The sequence below is a fragment of the Meles meles genome, chromosome 6, assembly GCF_922984935.1.
Source record: "Meles meles chromosome 6, mMelMel3.1 paternal haplotype, whole genome shotgun sequence".
Taxonomy (NCBI): domain Eukaryota; kingdom Metazoa; phylum Chordata; class Mammalia; order Carnivora; family Mustelidae; genus Meles; species Meles meles.
The window spans coordinates 150,269,807-150,282,218 of record NC_060071.1 but is presented as its reverse complement, the minus strand read 5'-3'; the positions used below and the strand labels follow the sequence as shown (position 1 = coordinate 150,282,218).

Genomic DNA, 12,412 nt, shown 5'->3' with positions numbered 1-12,412 from the left:
AAACCAGTGGGCAATTTCCTCTAGAAGGCGCAGAGCTAGAGCTTCCTCACCGGGAATTGGACTGAACGTGACTTAGTCTTTAAGGGAACCAGACAAGGCATTAATTCTATTAATTAATGCGTCAGCAGATTCCCTCTCAGCGACGGCTGTCTTAATGAGGTGCTCGGGGCATCCAGTATTTATCTTACAAATACCAACTCAGGGCCCTATGGCGCGTCAGGCCGGATGACAGATGTGCCCTCTGAGGGAGCGGTGCTGGAGAGAAGCGCACGGAGCCCGCAGACCGCTCCCTCCTCCCTGCGCGCACCCCTTCCCTCCGCCGACCCCAACGGCCCCACTCTCTGTCCTTTCTCCCGCACGCCGCGCACCCCAGAGCCCTGCGCAAGGATCCTTGCGGCCCGGCCTGCAAGCTCACTCCCGCCCAGCACTCTGGGCCTCCTGGACACGTCGCCCCTGGACCTCTCAGTCTCCTTTCCTTCCGGGGCATGGGGGGCTGGGACGGAGGCCGCCCCCCGTGAAGCCGCGCGGGTCGCCCCCGGGGCCGCGAACGGCAGAGTCGCTCCCCCGCGCCGACCTCGCCACACCGCCCTTCCCGGGGACTTTCCCATTCCGCGTCCCCCTCCCCGCGCCCCGCGCACAGGCCCCGCGTGGCCCCCCGCGGCCCCCCCGCGGCCCGGCCCGGCCCCCGGGAGCTGTCCGCGGTGCTGACCGCAGGCACCGCCCGCGCTCGGCCGCTGCGCACGCGTCCCGGGCGGGGCGCGCAGGACCCGCCGGCGCCGCCACTGCGCAGCCTCCCGCGCGGCCCCGGCCCGGCCCGCGCCCCGCGCCTCCTCCGCGGCCCCGCGGCCTCCGCCGGCCGCTTCCCCGGCGCCCCGGCCGGCCATGGCGCTCAACCACTTCCTCTTCGCGCAGTGCGTCTGCTACTTCCTGGCCTTCCTCTTCAGCTTCGTGGTGGTGGTGCCGCTGTCCGAGAACGGCCGCGACTTCCGCGGCCGCTGCCTGCTCTTCGCCGAGGGCATGTGGCTGAGCGCCAACCTGACGGTGCAGGAGCGCGAGCGCTTCACGGTGCAGGAGTGGGGCCCGCCGGCCGCCTGCCGCTTCAGCCTGCTCGCCGGCCTCCTGTCGCTGCTGCTCGCCGCCGCGCACGCCTGGCGCACGCTCTTCTTCCTCTGCAAGGGACACGAGGGGTAAGTGGGGCCCGGCGGCCGCCCTGCCCCGTCAGACGCAGCCCGCGGGCCCGGCGCGGCGCCCCTTCCGGGCCCAGAGCGGAGGGGGCGCTCGGAGGCCCCAGAATCAACCCTGGGCGCTCACCGCCTCCGTGCAAACTGCCCTTTGTCTGCGCGGAGCCCGGGGACCATGAAGGGCCCCCGCGCTGCGTACAAGGCCAGTACTTTCCCCTTTAAACGTGCATCACTCCCCCCCCCCCCCCCCCCCCCCCCCCCCCCCGCTTTGGGCACTAACCAGCCTGGCCCTGGGAGGCAAAGGTTGCATTGTCATCTCTGAGGGGCCCTGGGCCCTCCTAGGCTTGCGGGCTCAGTGCAGGCCTGGGGCTGTGGACAGCTCCTGGCCGGGCTCCGCACTCCTCCAGGTGCAGGGGAGGGACCTGGCCAGGCAGCAGGCTGACAAAGCAAACTGGGGAGTCCTCTCCTCATCCCCACCCCCTTCCTCGGGGTAAGAAGGATGATGGTGGGGCGAAGGCCAGAGGGAACATCTCTAGGCCCACAGGCTTGCCTGGGGACGCAAGACAGGGAGCATCGGGACCACGAGGCCTTCCCACCTCCTGGTCTCCATGTTCCTCTTCACCTTTCCCCACCCTGGCACCATGCTGTGAGGGAGGGATGCGGGCCCCCAACCCAGGGTTCTCAGCCCACAGCCTCCCTTGTGCCTCCACCGCTGGGACCTCCTGGGGACCCAGCCACACCCAGCCCTGTCCCCGTGGGCCTCACATCCACAGGGGAAACCCGGGCCTGCCCCCAAACCCTGCCCCGTCCTGGCCCCATCCATCCCTTGCTGGCAGTTCTTAGGGGGGTTTCTTCTGGGGACACGAGAGACAAGCTCCGGCTCTGAGGGTCTCAGTGGGTCACAGGGTCAGGTGGGCGCTGTTGAGGGCTCTCAGCTTGGCTTGGGCATGGACAGAGGGGCTGGAGAGGATTCACAGGAGTGGTGGGTGAAGAGGCCTGAACAACCCAGTGTGGGGACAGAAACACCCAGTGGAGCAAAGTCCAGCAACCCACGTGTGTGAGTTTCGGGGCAGCTCTCACGATGCACCAACAACTTATTCTGCCGCAGCCCTGGAGGCCAGAGGCCGGGGGTCAAGGTGCTGGCAGGGTGGGTTCCCTCAGGAGGGAGAATCCTTTCTAGGCTCGCTTCTGGTGGCTGCCTGCAACCCTGGACCTTCCCTGGCTTGGGCTTTGTGTGTCTGGTCACAGCCTCTGTCTTCGCGGGGCCTCTCCTCTCTCCGTTTCTTCCCGTCTTCTTATGAAGACACCCACCGTTGGACGTAAGGCCCAGCCTAAGTCCAGGACGACCTCATCCCGAGACCATTAGCTGAATGACACCTGCAAAGACCCCATCCCCAGTTAAGTTCACACACACCGGTCCTGGGGTACCGGACACATGTTGTCAGGGTCACAGTTCAGCACCCTACATGAAGGTTCTGGATTGAGGGTCTGCAGGAAGCCACGTGTCAGCTCAGGAAGGCCTCCAGGTGCTGTGGGGCTGGGGCTCAGCCTAGGGTGAGCCTGGGCCGGTCGCGGGGCCACCCTGCCCTGCCACAGGCCTCCTCCTTCCACAACGATGGCTGATGTCCCCAGGAGGCGTTTGAGATGCCATCTGCCTGCACATTGTCAAGTCTGGGTGTTACCCTAGCCAGTGTCTCTGTGCAGATCGGGGCGAGAAGCACCTTCGATATGAGACAGGGTCTGAGGAAGGGGATGGACAGCAGCAGGAGAGAGCAGCTGGTGTCCCTTCCGTCTGGGAAGCTGAGGGCAGTGGGCACAGCCCGTGCAGGGGCCGTGCTTGGGCCATCAGCTCATGCCCACCACTCCCCCTTGTCCCTGTAAGACCAGTGGCCTCAAGAGACCCCATCTTACAACTGTGAGATGAGAGGAGAGAGACCACCATTACCTTGTTCCCCAGCTTTGAGGCCCGATTGGTGGGAAATGACCAGAACTCCCTTTCTTGAAGGCTCTGGGCCCTTAGCTCTCCCTGCCCTGCTCACAGTCTCTGGAGGGTCCCTTGGGGCTCCAGAATCACTTCGCCACAGAGGCTGGGCCCTACCTTCCAGGTCCCCACCAACTAGACCCTGAGCACTTGGAGGCCAGCTGTCTTACAGGGACAAGGGGCATGCGGCAGCCAGCCAGCCAGCCATGCTGGGTCGAGGTGCCGACCCTTCATCCCGGTTTTCTGGCAAGACTGAGCCAGAGCTCCCCTGGACATCCAGGGCTGGCCCTCTATCTCAGGGGGCCCTGGGCTGGATGAGCCCAAGGCAGGCGTGCACCTCATTTCTCTCTGCGTGCTTAGGGCTGAGCTTGTGAGTCACCAATTAGTGTTTGTTGAATAAAGACAGAAACATGCCTGCGTGTGAGGTCGGCTGCCCCACAGCCCACCCTCCCTGGGCTCCTCCCCGCTCCCCAGCATGGAGGTCTGCAGGTCCACAGTCTGGCCGAGGGGTCAACCCTGCAGGCTGGCTGTGTTGGCAAGTCCTGGGCCCCCAGAAAGGTTGGGCCTGCCTCCTGTAGCCATAGGCAAGATGGGAACCCAGAGAAGCCAATCCCAGCTCAGCTGCTGGGCAGGCCTCCTAAAGCAGGCAGACAAGTGCTGGGTCAGTGGGTCTTGGGACAGACAGGAGGCTCGGAAGGGCCATTAGAGCGAGCTCGTGGGATGGCGAGGACCCTCAGGTGTCTAGCCCATCAGGGACCTCAGTGCCACGGTGCAGCTTGTAGTCCTAGAGGGCCCTACCTGCTAATTCTCCTGAGTCTGGCTGCAGAGACCAGCCAGGAGCCCCACTGAGAGCGAGGGCGGAACCCTACCCTTTGGTCTGTGGGACGGGCTCACAGCTGGGACCCAGAGCCTGCGTCAGACCTTGTCCCTGGCGCCAGCTTCCTCCTCACGTAGGGGGTGTCCCTGGGCAAATGGGGGCCCAGACAGCTTGTGTCCAAGAGCGGACAGGGTGAAAGGAAAGGGTGCGTGACTCAGTGGCACCCGTGGCTTCCCAGGGTGCTTCCGGCTGGGGGTGCACGGGCGACGAGCGGGGCCGCGGGCCTGGCGGTCTGGGGCAGCGTGTCCGGGTGTGCTGAGCCCGCGAGGTGTGCAAAGTGGCAGCTGTGAGTGACGGCTGGGGAGCACACCAGGTCAAAACCACCCATCTGCTCACCCACACACGCCCCCGGCCCCGGACGCTCCCAGGGCTTGCTGGGATCCGGTCACCATGGAGATGGCACATCCCGGCCGGCACCCTGAGAGGCAATGAGAAAGATGAAGCTAACCCATGATGTGCCGGCCCTCCCGGTTGTTTGGCCGATGCCCTGGGTGTCCTTGGGGAGCGGGAGCTGGTCACATTGTGGACTCTGTGGGCCAGGCCGGGCAGCCTCTGGACACACCCAGATCGTCAAAGCTCTGGGAAGCCCAGGCAGGCTCCATGGAAACGGACCAGAAATGGACTTGGCAGGAAGCTCTGGGCGGATGACCACAGCACCCCCTTCCCTGTCTCATGGGATGGGGATGCCATGTTGCCGTCATCGGAGAACCCCAAGTCATACCTGTGTAATAGGGATGTGGCTGCAGTCTGCGGACAGTCTGGGTTTCTGGCTCTGGGAGGCTGTGCTGGAAACCCCGCTGAGGGGGCGGTGGGGCTCCGATGGGAGTGGGGGTGTGTGTCTCAGGCCGTGCTGGGGCTCCCCAAGGGGTGTTCTGGACACACAGGGAACAGCAAGCCGCTGGTGTGGGTCTCTAGAATCTGGTACAGAACGTGGGGCCTGCTTCCCCTTCCCATGACAGGGAGCAGGATTTGAGGTCAGCTGGTGGCCTGGCCAGCATGTCCTCTGCACCCTGGCCATCCTTCCTCCGGCTAGGAGGGCCTCCTGGGGGGCAGCAGCTTCTCATCCAGGATGCTGGGCACCTGCTGGGCAGGGCACCTGGTGGGATGGCAGAAGGCTGTCGGCAGGTGGAGGGCACCTGGGAAACTGCCGTCTGGGGGTCTGGCCTTCTGTACTGAGGACAGGCGGCTTCTTTGTGCCCCCTGGGGCCACCGCGTTCTCCTCAGCTGGAGTGGTGGGCGGGCCATCCGAAGTCAGGGTGTAGGTTCTGAGGAACTTCTGCTTTCCTTAGAGCATTAGCTCCGGGAGTGGATTCCCTGAGCCCTGCCTGGGCCCACACTGACCGCAGGGGGCATGGCTGGCCCCCAGCCACCATCTCCAGGGATCTGGCTGCTGACCATGCCCCCACGCTTCCGTCCCCTGTGGCTACGGCCTGGCCCCATGCACGCAGCTTCGGGCAGCAGGTCAGGGTTCCGGTGATTGCTGGAGCCCGTCCGGGGCGGGAGGACGTGCTTTGGGGCAACGCCCTGCGGTTGTCACTCTCTATCCCTTGCCCACAGAAGCTCCCTCAGTTTCCACAGTGACCAGGTGGGGGACTCTTGCTGCCCGATTTACAGAGGGAGAAATTGAGGCCCGGAGAGTAACTTGCTGAAGGTCACGCAGTTGGCCTGAGGTCGCTGGATTTGACGCTCTGCTCTGCCCTGGTGACAAGCCAGGAAGTGGGGTGGGCCATCATGTCCCACTGGCCCCTCTTTATGACCACGGGCCCCGGCCCCGTATTCAGAGCACCCAGGCCCACCGGATCGCGTCGTTCAGAGCTGGCCGTCGGGGTCCCCGCCGGAAACGGGTGGTTCACCCAAGCGTGGCTAGCCCGCGGTGGGGTGGTTGGTAGAGACGAGGATGTACTCCAGGCGTGGGCGCTGCAGTGGCCCAGTCACCCCCTCTGGCCATGGGGATCACAGAGGGGAGGGCTGGTGGCCGCCCGGAGGGGGCACTGACCTTTGGTAGAGGGACAGCCCACTGGGGATGTCCCCTAGCAGCCGCCTGGGGATGAGCCCCCGCCACCCCCGGTCCCCTGCCAGGTCCGCACTGGCTCAGCTCGGCCAGGAGCCCAGGAGAGGGGTCACTTCTGTGGTCCCCTTGGGATGGCCCCTCGGGCAGAGGATGGACGAGCCCCTAGAGGGGCCGCGTCGGTGTGGCCCGCCTCCTGTGCTCCCCTGCACCCCTCCCCCGTCACAGCTGGGCCTTCCAGGCTTCCGTCAGACCGCAGGTCCAGGCTGCCAGTGTGGATGACCACGTGGGCACAGGGCCTCGGGCCGCCGAGCAGGGGGCACGCTGGGGGCTCATGGCTATTCCCTGGCCAGGGGAAGCTGATGTGGTGCCTGAGGAAGGGTGTGGGGGGATCTAGCCTGTGAATTTGGAGGAGCCCATCCCTGATTGCTGTGGGGGGACAGCCCTCTCCTGGTCCTAATGGTCTGGGAGCGAGCACCCCTGGGTTTGGATCTTGGCTCTGCCTCTTCTGGCAGGCCGTGCTGGCAAGTGCTCCCACTCCAGGCCGTTGGGAGGCTCGGATGGGACTTTGTGGTGGGGGACAGCGAGGAAGAGGAAAGTGTCCCCTGGTGGCCCTGCATGGCCCCCACGCCCCAGCCGGGCCCAGCCTCCAGCTGTCTCCTGGTACTGGCACACGGTGACCCTCCTCTCCTGTCCTTTGCTGAAGCTCCTTCCTCTACGCCTTCCTGAACCTCCTGGTCAGCGCCTCTGTGGTCTTCCTGGTCTTCATCGCCAGCACCATCGTGAGCGTGGGCTTCACCATGTGGTGTGACGCCATCACGGAGAAGGGCACTGTGCCCCACAGGTGGGCCTGAGCCCCACCCCCTCCCTGCTGCCCCCAGTGACGTTCTAAGGCATGAATCCTGTTCTGAGCACGAGGTTTTGCTCAACCTGCCCGGGGCTCCCACCTATGCACACCTGGCCAGCACCTTCCCTGGACCTGTCCCCTTGATGTGGGTGCCCTCTGCACACGAGAGTAAGGCCCTGCACCCCCGGGGGTGTGTCTGGGTTGGGGCACAGAGGCCCAGTGTGCTCAGGGTCCTGGAGACCAGATAGGACCACACGGCCAGGCCCCGCAGATGCCACCCTGTGCCGCCTTTGGAGGCGGGCTGCGGAGAACAGAGCTGGCTTTCTCCTGGGGGTTTGGAAGAAACAGCCTTAGGGATGGGGAGGAGCTCGAGCAGAAGCTTTCGGTTGGAAGCGGTCAGGGATGAGGTCTTTGGGGTCGGGATAGCTGCCTCACCGTTTAGGGGTGCTGCGTGCCGCTCCCTGTGCCCGGTGTCGACCTGCCACCCCGTGTCTTGCTGTTTCAGCTGTGAGGAGCTCCAGGACATCAATCTGGAGTTGAGTGTGGACAACTCTGCCTTCTACGACCAGTTCGCCATCGCCCAGGTAGGCGGGGCTGTCCTGGTGGGAGGGGCTGTTGGGTAGGCGGGGCTGTCCTGGTGGGAGGCATGGATTGTTGGGGAGGGGGTCAGTGTGCGCTGCGTGCAGGGCCTGCCTCCCAGGGCCCTCCTCCAGGGGAGGCTGAGGATGGCGCCAGGCCGAGGAGACATAGACGAGTGAGTGGTATTCCTGGATTTCCGAGGCTGAGGGGGGGCTCTTGCAGCTGGAGGTGGAGAGGGGTGAGGCATGGGGGATCCTGGGAGGAGGGGACAGGTGAGCTAAGTGCAGAAGTGAGGTCCAGGGGCTGAGGGAGTGGAAAGGAATCCCATCCTGGGGCTGCAGCGCCAGGGCGCCAAGTGGGCACGCTCCGACAAACGCTGGGGGCTCATGGCTATTCCCTGGCCAGGGGAAGCTGATGTGGTGCCCAAGGAAGGGTGTGGGGGGGATCTAGCCTGTGAATTTGGAGGAGCCCATCCCCGATTGCTGTGGGGGGACAGCCCTCTCCCGGCCCTGCCCTTGTGTGAGCTTCGTTCCCTGCCCCGTGGGTGCATTTCAGGGTAGCCCTTTAGCGAGGATGCTGGCGTGTCAGGATTCGCTAGTGGTCAGCAGGGGCTTTTTCTTAAAACTTGCACCTGTGTTCAGGCAGATGCTATGGGCGAGGGGTGCCCAGGTGGGGCTGGCTCCTTCCAGCTCCGAGCAGGGCTTGCTGGCACCCAGGTCTGTTTCTGGACCCCAGGCTTGCATCTCAGGGCTCACGTGGTTGATTTGTTCCAGCGGCTGGAGGAGGTGGCGTTACTGAGGGGCTCTCCGAGGAGCGGGGCGGGCCTTGCTGCCTGGGGGCCTGGGGTCCAGAGTCCCCAGATGCGTTGTACCACCTGGGGTTCAGAGGGCCGGCTGCCGTGCCAGGAGGGGGTGGGTGGGTGAGTGAGGAGGCACCGCGACCCCGTGGGTCCGACCTTGCTCTGGGGCAGGTGGGGGCACCGGCCATGGAGGGTGGGTGTGGCCCCCTGACCCTGCTTCTGCCCTCCCGCTGTGTAGTTCGGCCTCTGGGCCTCGTGGCTGGCCTGGCTGGCCATCACCATCCTGGCGTTCCTGAAAGTCTACCACAACTACCGCCAGGAGGACCTGCTGGACAGCCTGGTGCACGAGAAGGAGCTGCTCCTGGCCAGGCCGACCCTCCGTGCCTCCTTCCAGGAGGAGAAGAGCGCCGTCATCTAGGGGTGGGCAGGGGAGCCAGCCCCCGGATGCCCCCACCCCTGCCCAGGGCTCATGGCCCAATCCAGGGGAGCGGCTGGGGACTCTGCCCAGCCCCACCTACCCCTCGCCTTGCATGTCTCCCCTCGGCACTGTGTGACGTGCGTGACCGTGCTCACCCAAGCAACCCATTCCCGCCGTGAGTGTGGTTGTGGGCTGGGGCGGGCGCCAGCCCTCAGACAGGGACACACAGAGGCCCCGGGGTGTCCTCCGGGCCCCGCGCACGTGCAGCACACCTGTCTCGGGGGCCCTGGTCCCGCGAGCCTGGGCGGGGCGTGTCCACCCTCTCGGGCGCCTCTGGCCATGAGGCTTGTAGGTCGTGCCTCAGTGGCACGGCGTCTCCACCTGCTTGCCCAGGTGTCATTCTGTGCCAATGGGTGGCAGAGGCCGGTGTCCCCAGAGTGACCCCAACCCATGCTGACCACCCATCACTCTTTCTTGCTCCTGAGCCGCGTGTGTGGGACCTGGGAGCGGGGGGCCAACGGCAGGAAGGAGCTCCCTGGCCGTGTGTCCCCGCCTCCCGGCCCTGCGCTTTGCCCACCCTGCTGCAGGGCTGAATTCCCTGTGCCCCTGCTCCGCGGCCCCCGGTGGCCAGGCCAGTCTCAGGATCGAGAGCACAGGGGCAGTGGTGTTGCCCGCCATCCAGTGGTGGCCCTGTGGACGTCCTGGCAAGCGGCCATGGTGTCAGAGCGGGGAGCCTGCGCCTGGGGCCCAGGACTAGCTGAGGGAGCCCCGTGTGGCCCTGCCTGGAGAGGCCCTCACCCCCATGTTCGTCTCACAGTGTGGGGAGGTGGGGACATGAGCTGGGGGGTGCCCCGCCTGCCGGGGACGGAGGGAGGGGCAGGTGCCACCGTGGGTGTCTGAAGATGCATGTGCGTGCCGGCGTGTTCACGTGCGTGTGAGTCTGCGTGGGGACGTGCGTCAGCTGGGGCGTGCTGGCCGCTCATGTGAGTGTGTTGTGTGTGAGCACACATGTACCAGCCTGTGGGTGTGAGAGTGCATGAGAATATGAGTGTGTGCGTGTGTGTGAGCGTGAGTGGGAATGTGTGCCTGCACACGTGTGAGTGTGAGCGCGCGTGTGTGTGTGCACCGGACGGCGTGTGCAGAGATCGGACGGGTGAGGAGCCAGCAGCTTCTCCGTACCTTCCCGCACTGGGACCCCCCCACCCGTGCCCTGGGCGCCCAGTGGACGGGCTGCCTTCCCATCTGATGGCGTCCAAAGCACCGAGGGCCCTAGAGGACACGACCCCATCCACACAGAGGCAGGAAGAGGAGTTGGGGAGACCTGGGACCCCAGAGTTCAGTGACTCAGTTGGGGGCTGCTCGGCTACGGATCGCCCTCCTCCCAGGGCTCCCCGGCGTCTGCACCTGCATGCAGCCCTCTGAGTCCTGTCCAGGGCTGGGGCAACCCTTCCCCCGGGCTGACCCTCTTGCTGCTCCCCACACTCCCCGCGTCCGTGCCTTGTGCTGCCGGAGGCTGGTTTGGTCTCCCAGATGGGGGGCTCGGGGTCTCCAGAGGCCAGGGGTCTGGGTCTGGGTGGAGCTGACTAGTGGGGCAGGCGGCCAGGCTCTGGGGAGGAGGAGCAGTGCCAGGCCGTGGGCTCCTGGAACCTGAGGGTCCACTGCAGGTCTGGGTCTCAGGCTGGCGGGGACGTGCGCCCACACACACCTGTAGGTGTCACTGCACAGCTGGACGGTCGCTGTCACAGACCTGTCTCAGTCCGGCGGAACCGGCACCTCCAGATGTCCGTGTCTGGGCTCTTAGGGGCAGCTGGGCCCTGGGAGCGGGTGGCGGACCACGCTGTGTGCCCTGCAGGGGGCGGGGCTTGGGGGGCCCCGGGGCAGGACAGGACGGGCAGGGGGCAGGCCCCAGGCTTCCTGAGACGGGACCCCAGGATCACGTCTGCGGTGGTGCCCTGCTTCTCCCAGCTGCTGTCGGACGACTCGCCTTTGTTTTAATCTACTTCTGACGAAATCGGAAGTAATGGCTCTTCCAGTTCAGTGTATCTATTTCTCCGAGTCAAAATAAACACAAGAGTTCCTGAGCCCCGCGGGTCCCGCCCTGCCCCCTCCGCCGTGGGCTGCGGGGCTTCGGGATCGTCCGCCGCTAACACTCAGAAACCCGCGCGCGCCTCCCTGTAGCTTCGGGACCTGATGGGGTCGGGGCTGGGCCTTCCCGTGGCCGCGCCCTCACGCGTGCGCACACCCCGGGCTCTATTCTTGCCGCGGCGCGCCAGGTGCAAGGGTGGCCGTCTCAGTCTCAGGGTCTTCCCCGAAGCCCCCCGGAAGCCCCGGCTCAGGACCCTCCGGAGACCAGACCGGCCCTCGGCTGAGAGCCCCGGCGGCAGGGCTTCCCCAAGATGCGACCCGGACTAGACCCGGCTGAGCCCGAGGCCTGTGCCTGCCCCATGGGTTTGGGCGTGTGACCCAACCTCTCCAAGCCTCAGTTTCTCTGCCTGGAATAGGGGCATAACCTGCCTGTTCTCTTCAGGGGGTGCGGGTGACACGAGGTGGGGGCCGGGGGAGGGCTGGGTAGCGCCGGGGCTGGCGGCAATCACCCTGGTTACCCTAGAACCAGCTGGAGGGTCTGCGAGGGCTGGAGCTTGGGCCCCTCACTGCGGCCCCCTGGAGGCTATGGCTCCTGGAGACAGGCCCACTGGGCTCCCTGCTCTGGGCTCCCCAAACCCCGACCCTGGAAAACGCCACCCCAGCCCTTGAGGCCCAGAAGGGAAGGCTCCCCGGTGCTCCCACCTCTGCTTTAGCCGAGGAAATCCGTCCCCATGTCCCTCCTTTGGGTAAAAAACCCCAGACTCATAAAAGGGATGGCGGTGTGTTTTAATAGAAAATCCGTGTGTCCCTGCTTAGCCCGTGGGGCCAGTCACTCAGGGCCTAACCCCGGGCAGGGGCAGCACCGCACTGGCTGTCCGGTGCGCCCCTGTCTCAAGGTGCCTGGGGGAGACGGCATCTTCCTGGCAGTCCCTCCGGGTGTCTGGCCACGGGCCTCCCTGCTTCGTTCAGGCGTCCCCCTCCCTGCAGAGTCTGGAGGGGCCCCTGGAGTCTGTCGGGCCGTCTGCCCACGGCCTCACAACGCCCGCAGTGGCGCCTGTGTGCACAGTCATGGGACGTCGAGCCCCCGCGGAGGATGTGCGGCGCAGCCTGGGGGCCCCGCACAGGGGGCTGTACGCTGACGGTGCGGGTCCGGGCGGAGCAAGTTCGCTCTCGGCCACCACCAGGCAGACAGCTGAGGAGGGGGGCGGCCCGTATGTCTCCCCAGAACATGAAGGGTTCCTGAGGACTTGGGACCCTTGGGGCCCCCAGGGAGCCGTCAGACCTGGGCTCAGATGTTGGCGCCTGAACGGCACCAACAAGGGGAGACCCCAGGCCCCCACCCTGGGTGTAGCTTCAGGAGGGAGGACCCACCTGTTTCCACGGGGTTTTGAGGTCCAGGCCCTGCAAGCCCCAAGCAGCAAAGGCCAGTGTCCCCTCTGAGGGACTCCACGGATATAGGGCCGGCGTCCCTATTGAGGGGTTCTGCGTGGCCACATCCGGGCCTGGCCCAAGGGTGCGGAGAGCTCCCAGCGGGCTGAGGGAGGGCCTGGGCGGCTCTTGGGGGCCGCAGCATGTGCGGACTGTCTGATAAAACCGCGCCGTGGAGCCCTACGTGGGCAGCAATAGGGACCGCCTGT

General features: G+C 65.9%; 1 protein-coding gene across 1 annotated transcript; it reads left to right on the top strand.

Annotated features, from left to right (window-relative positions):
- The first annotated feature begins 819 nt into the window (after positions 1–819).
- TMEM179 (transmembrane protein 179) lies at positions 820–10,771 on the top strand. The gene is made up of 4 exons (XM_046007248.1): positions 820–1,187; positions 6,754–6,891; positions 7,400–7,478; positions 8,511–10,771. Exons 1-4 carry the CDS (start codon positions 883–885, stop codon positions 8,688–8,690), a joined length of 702 nt encoding a protein of 233 aa, XP_045863204.1. The 5' UTR covers positions 820–882; the 3' UTR covers positions 8,691–10,771.
- The last annotated feature ends 1,641 nt before the right edge of the window (positions 10,772–12,412 follow it).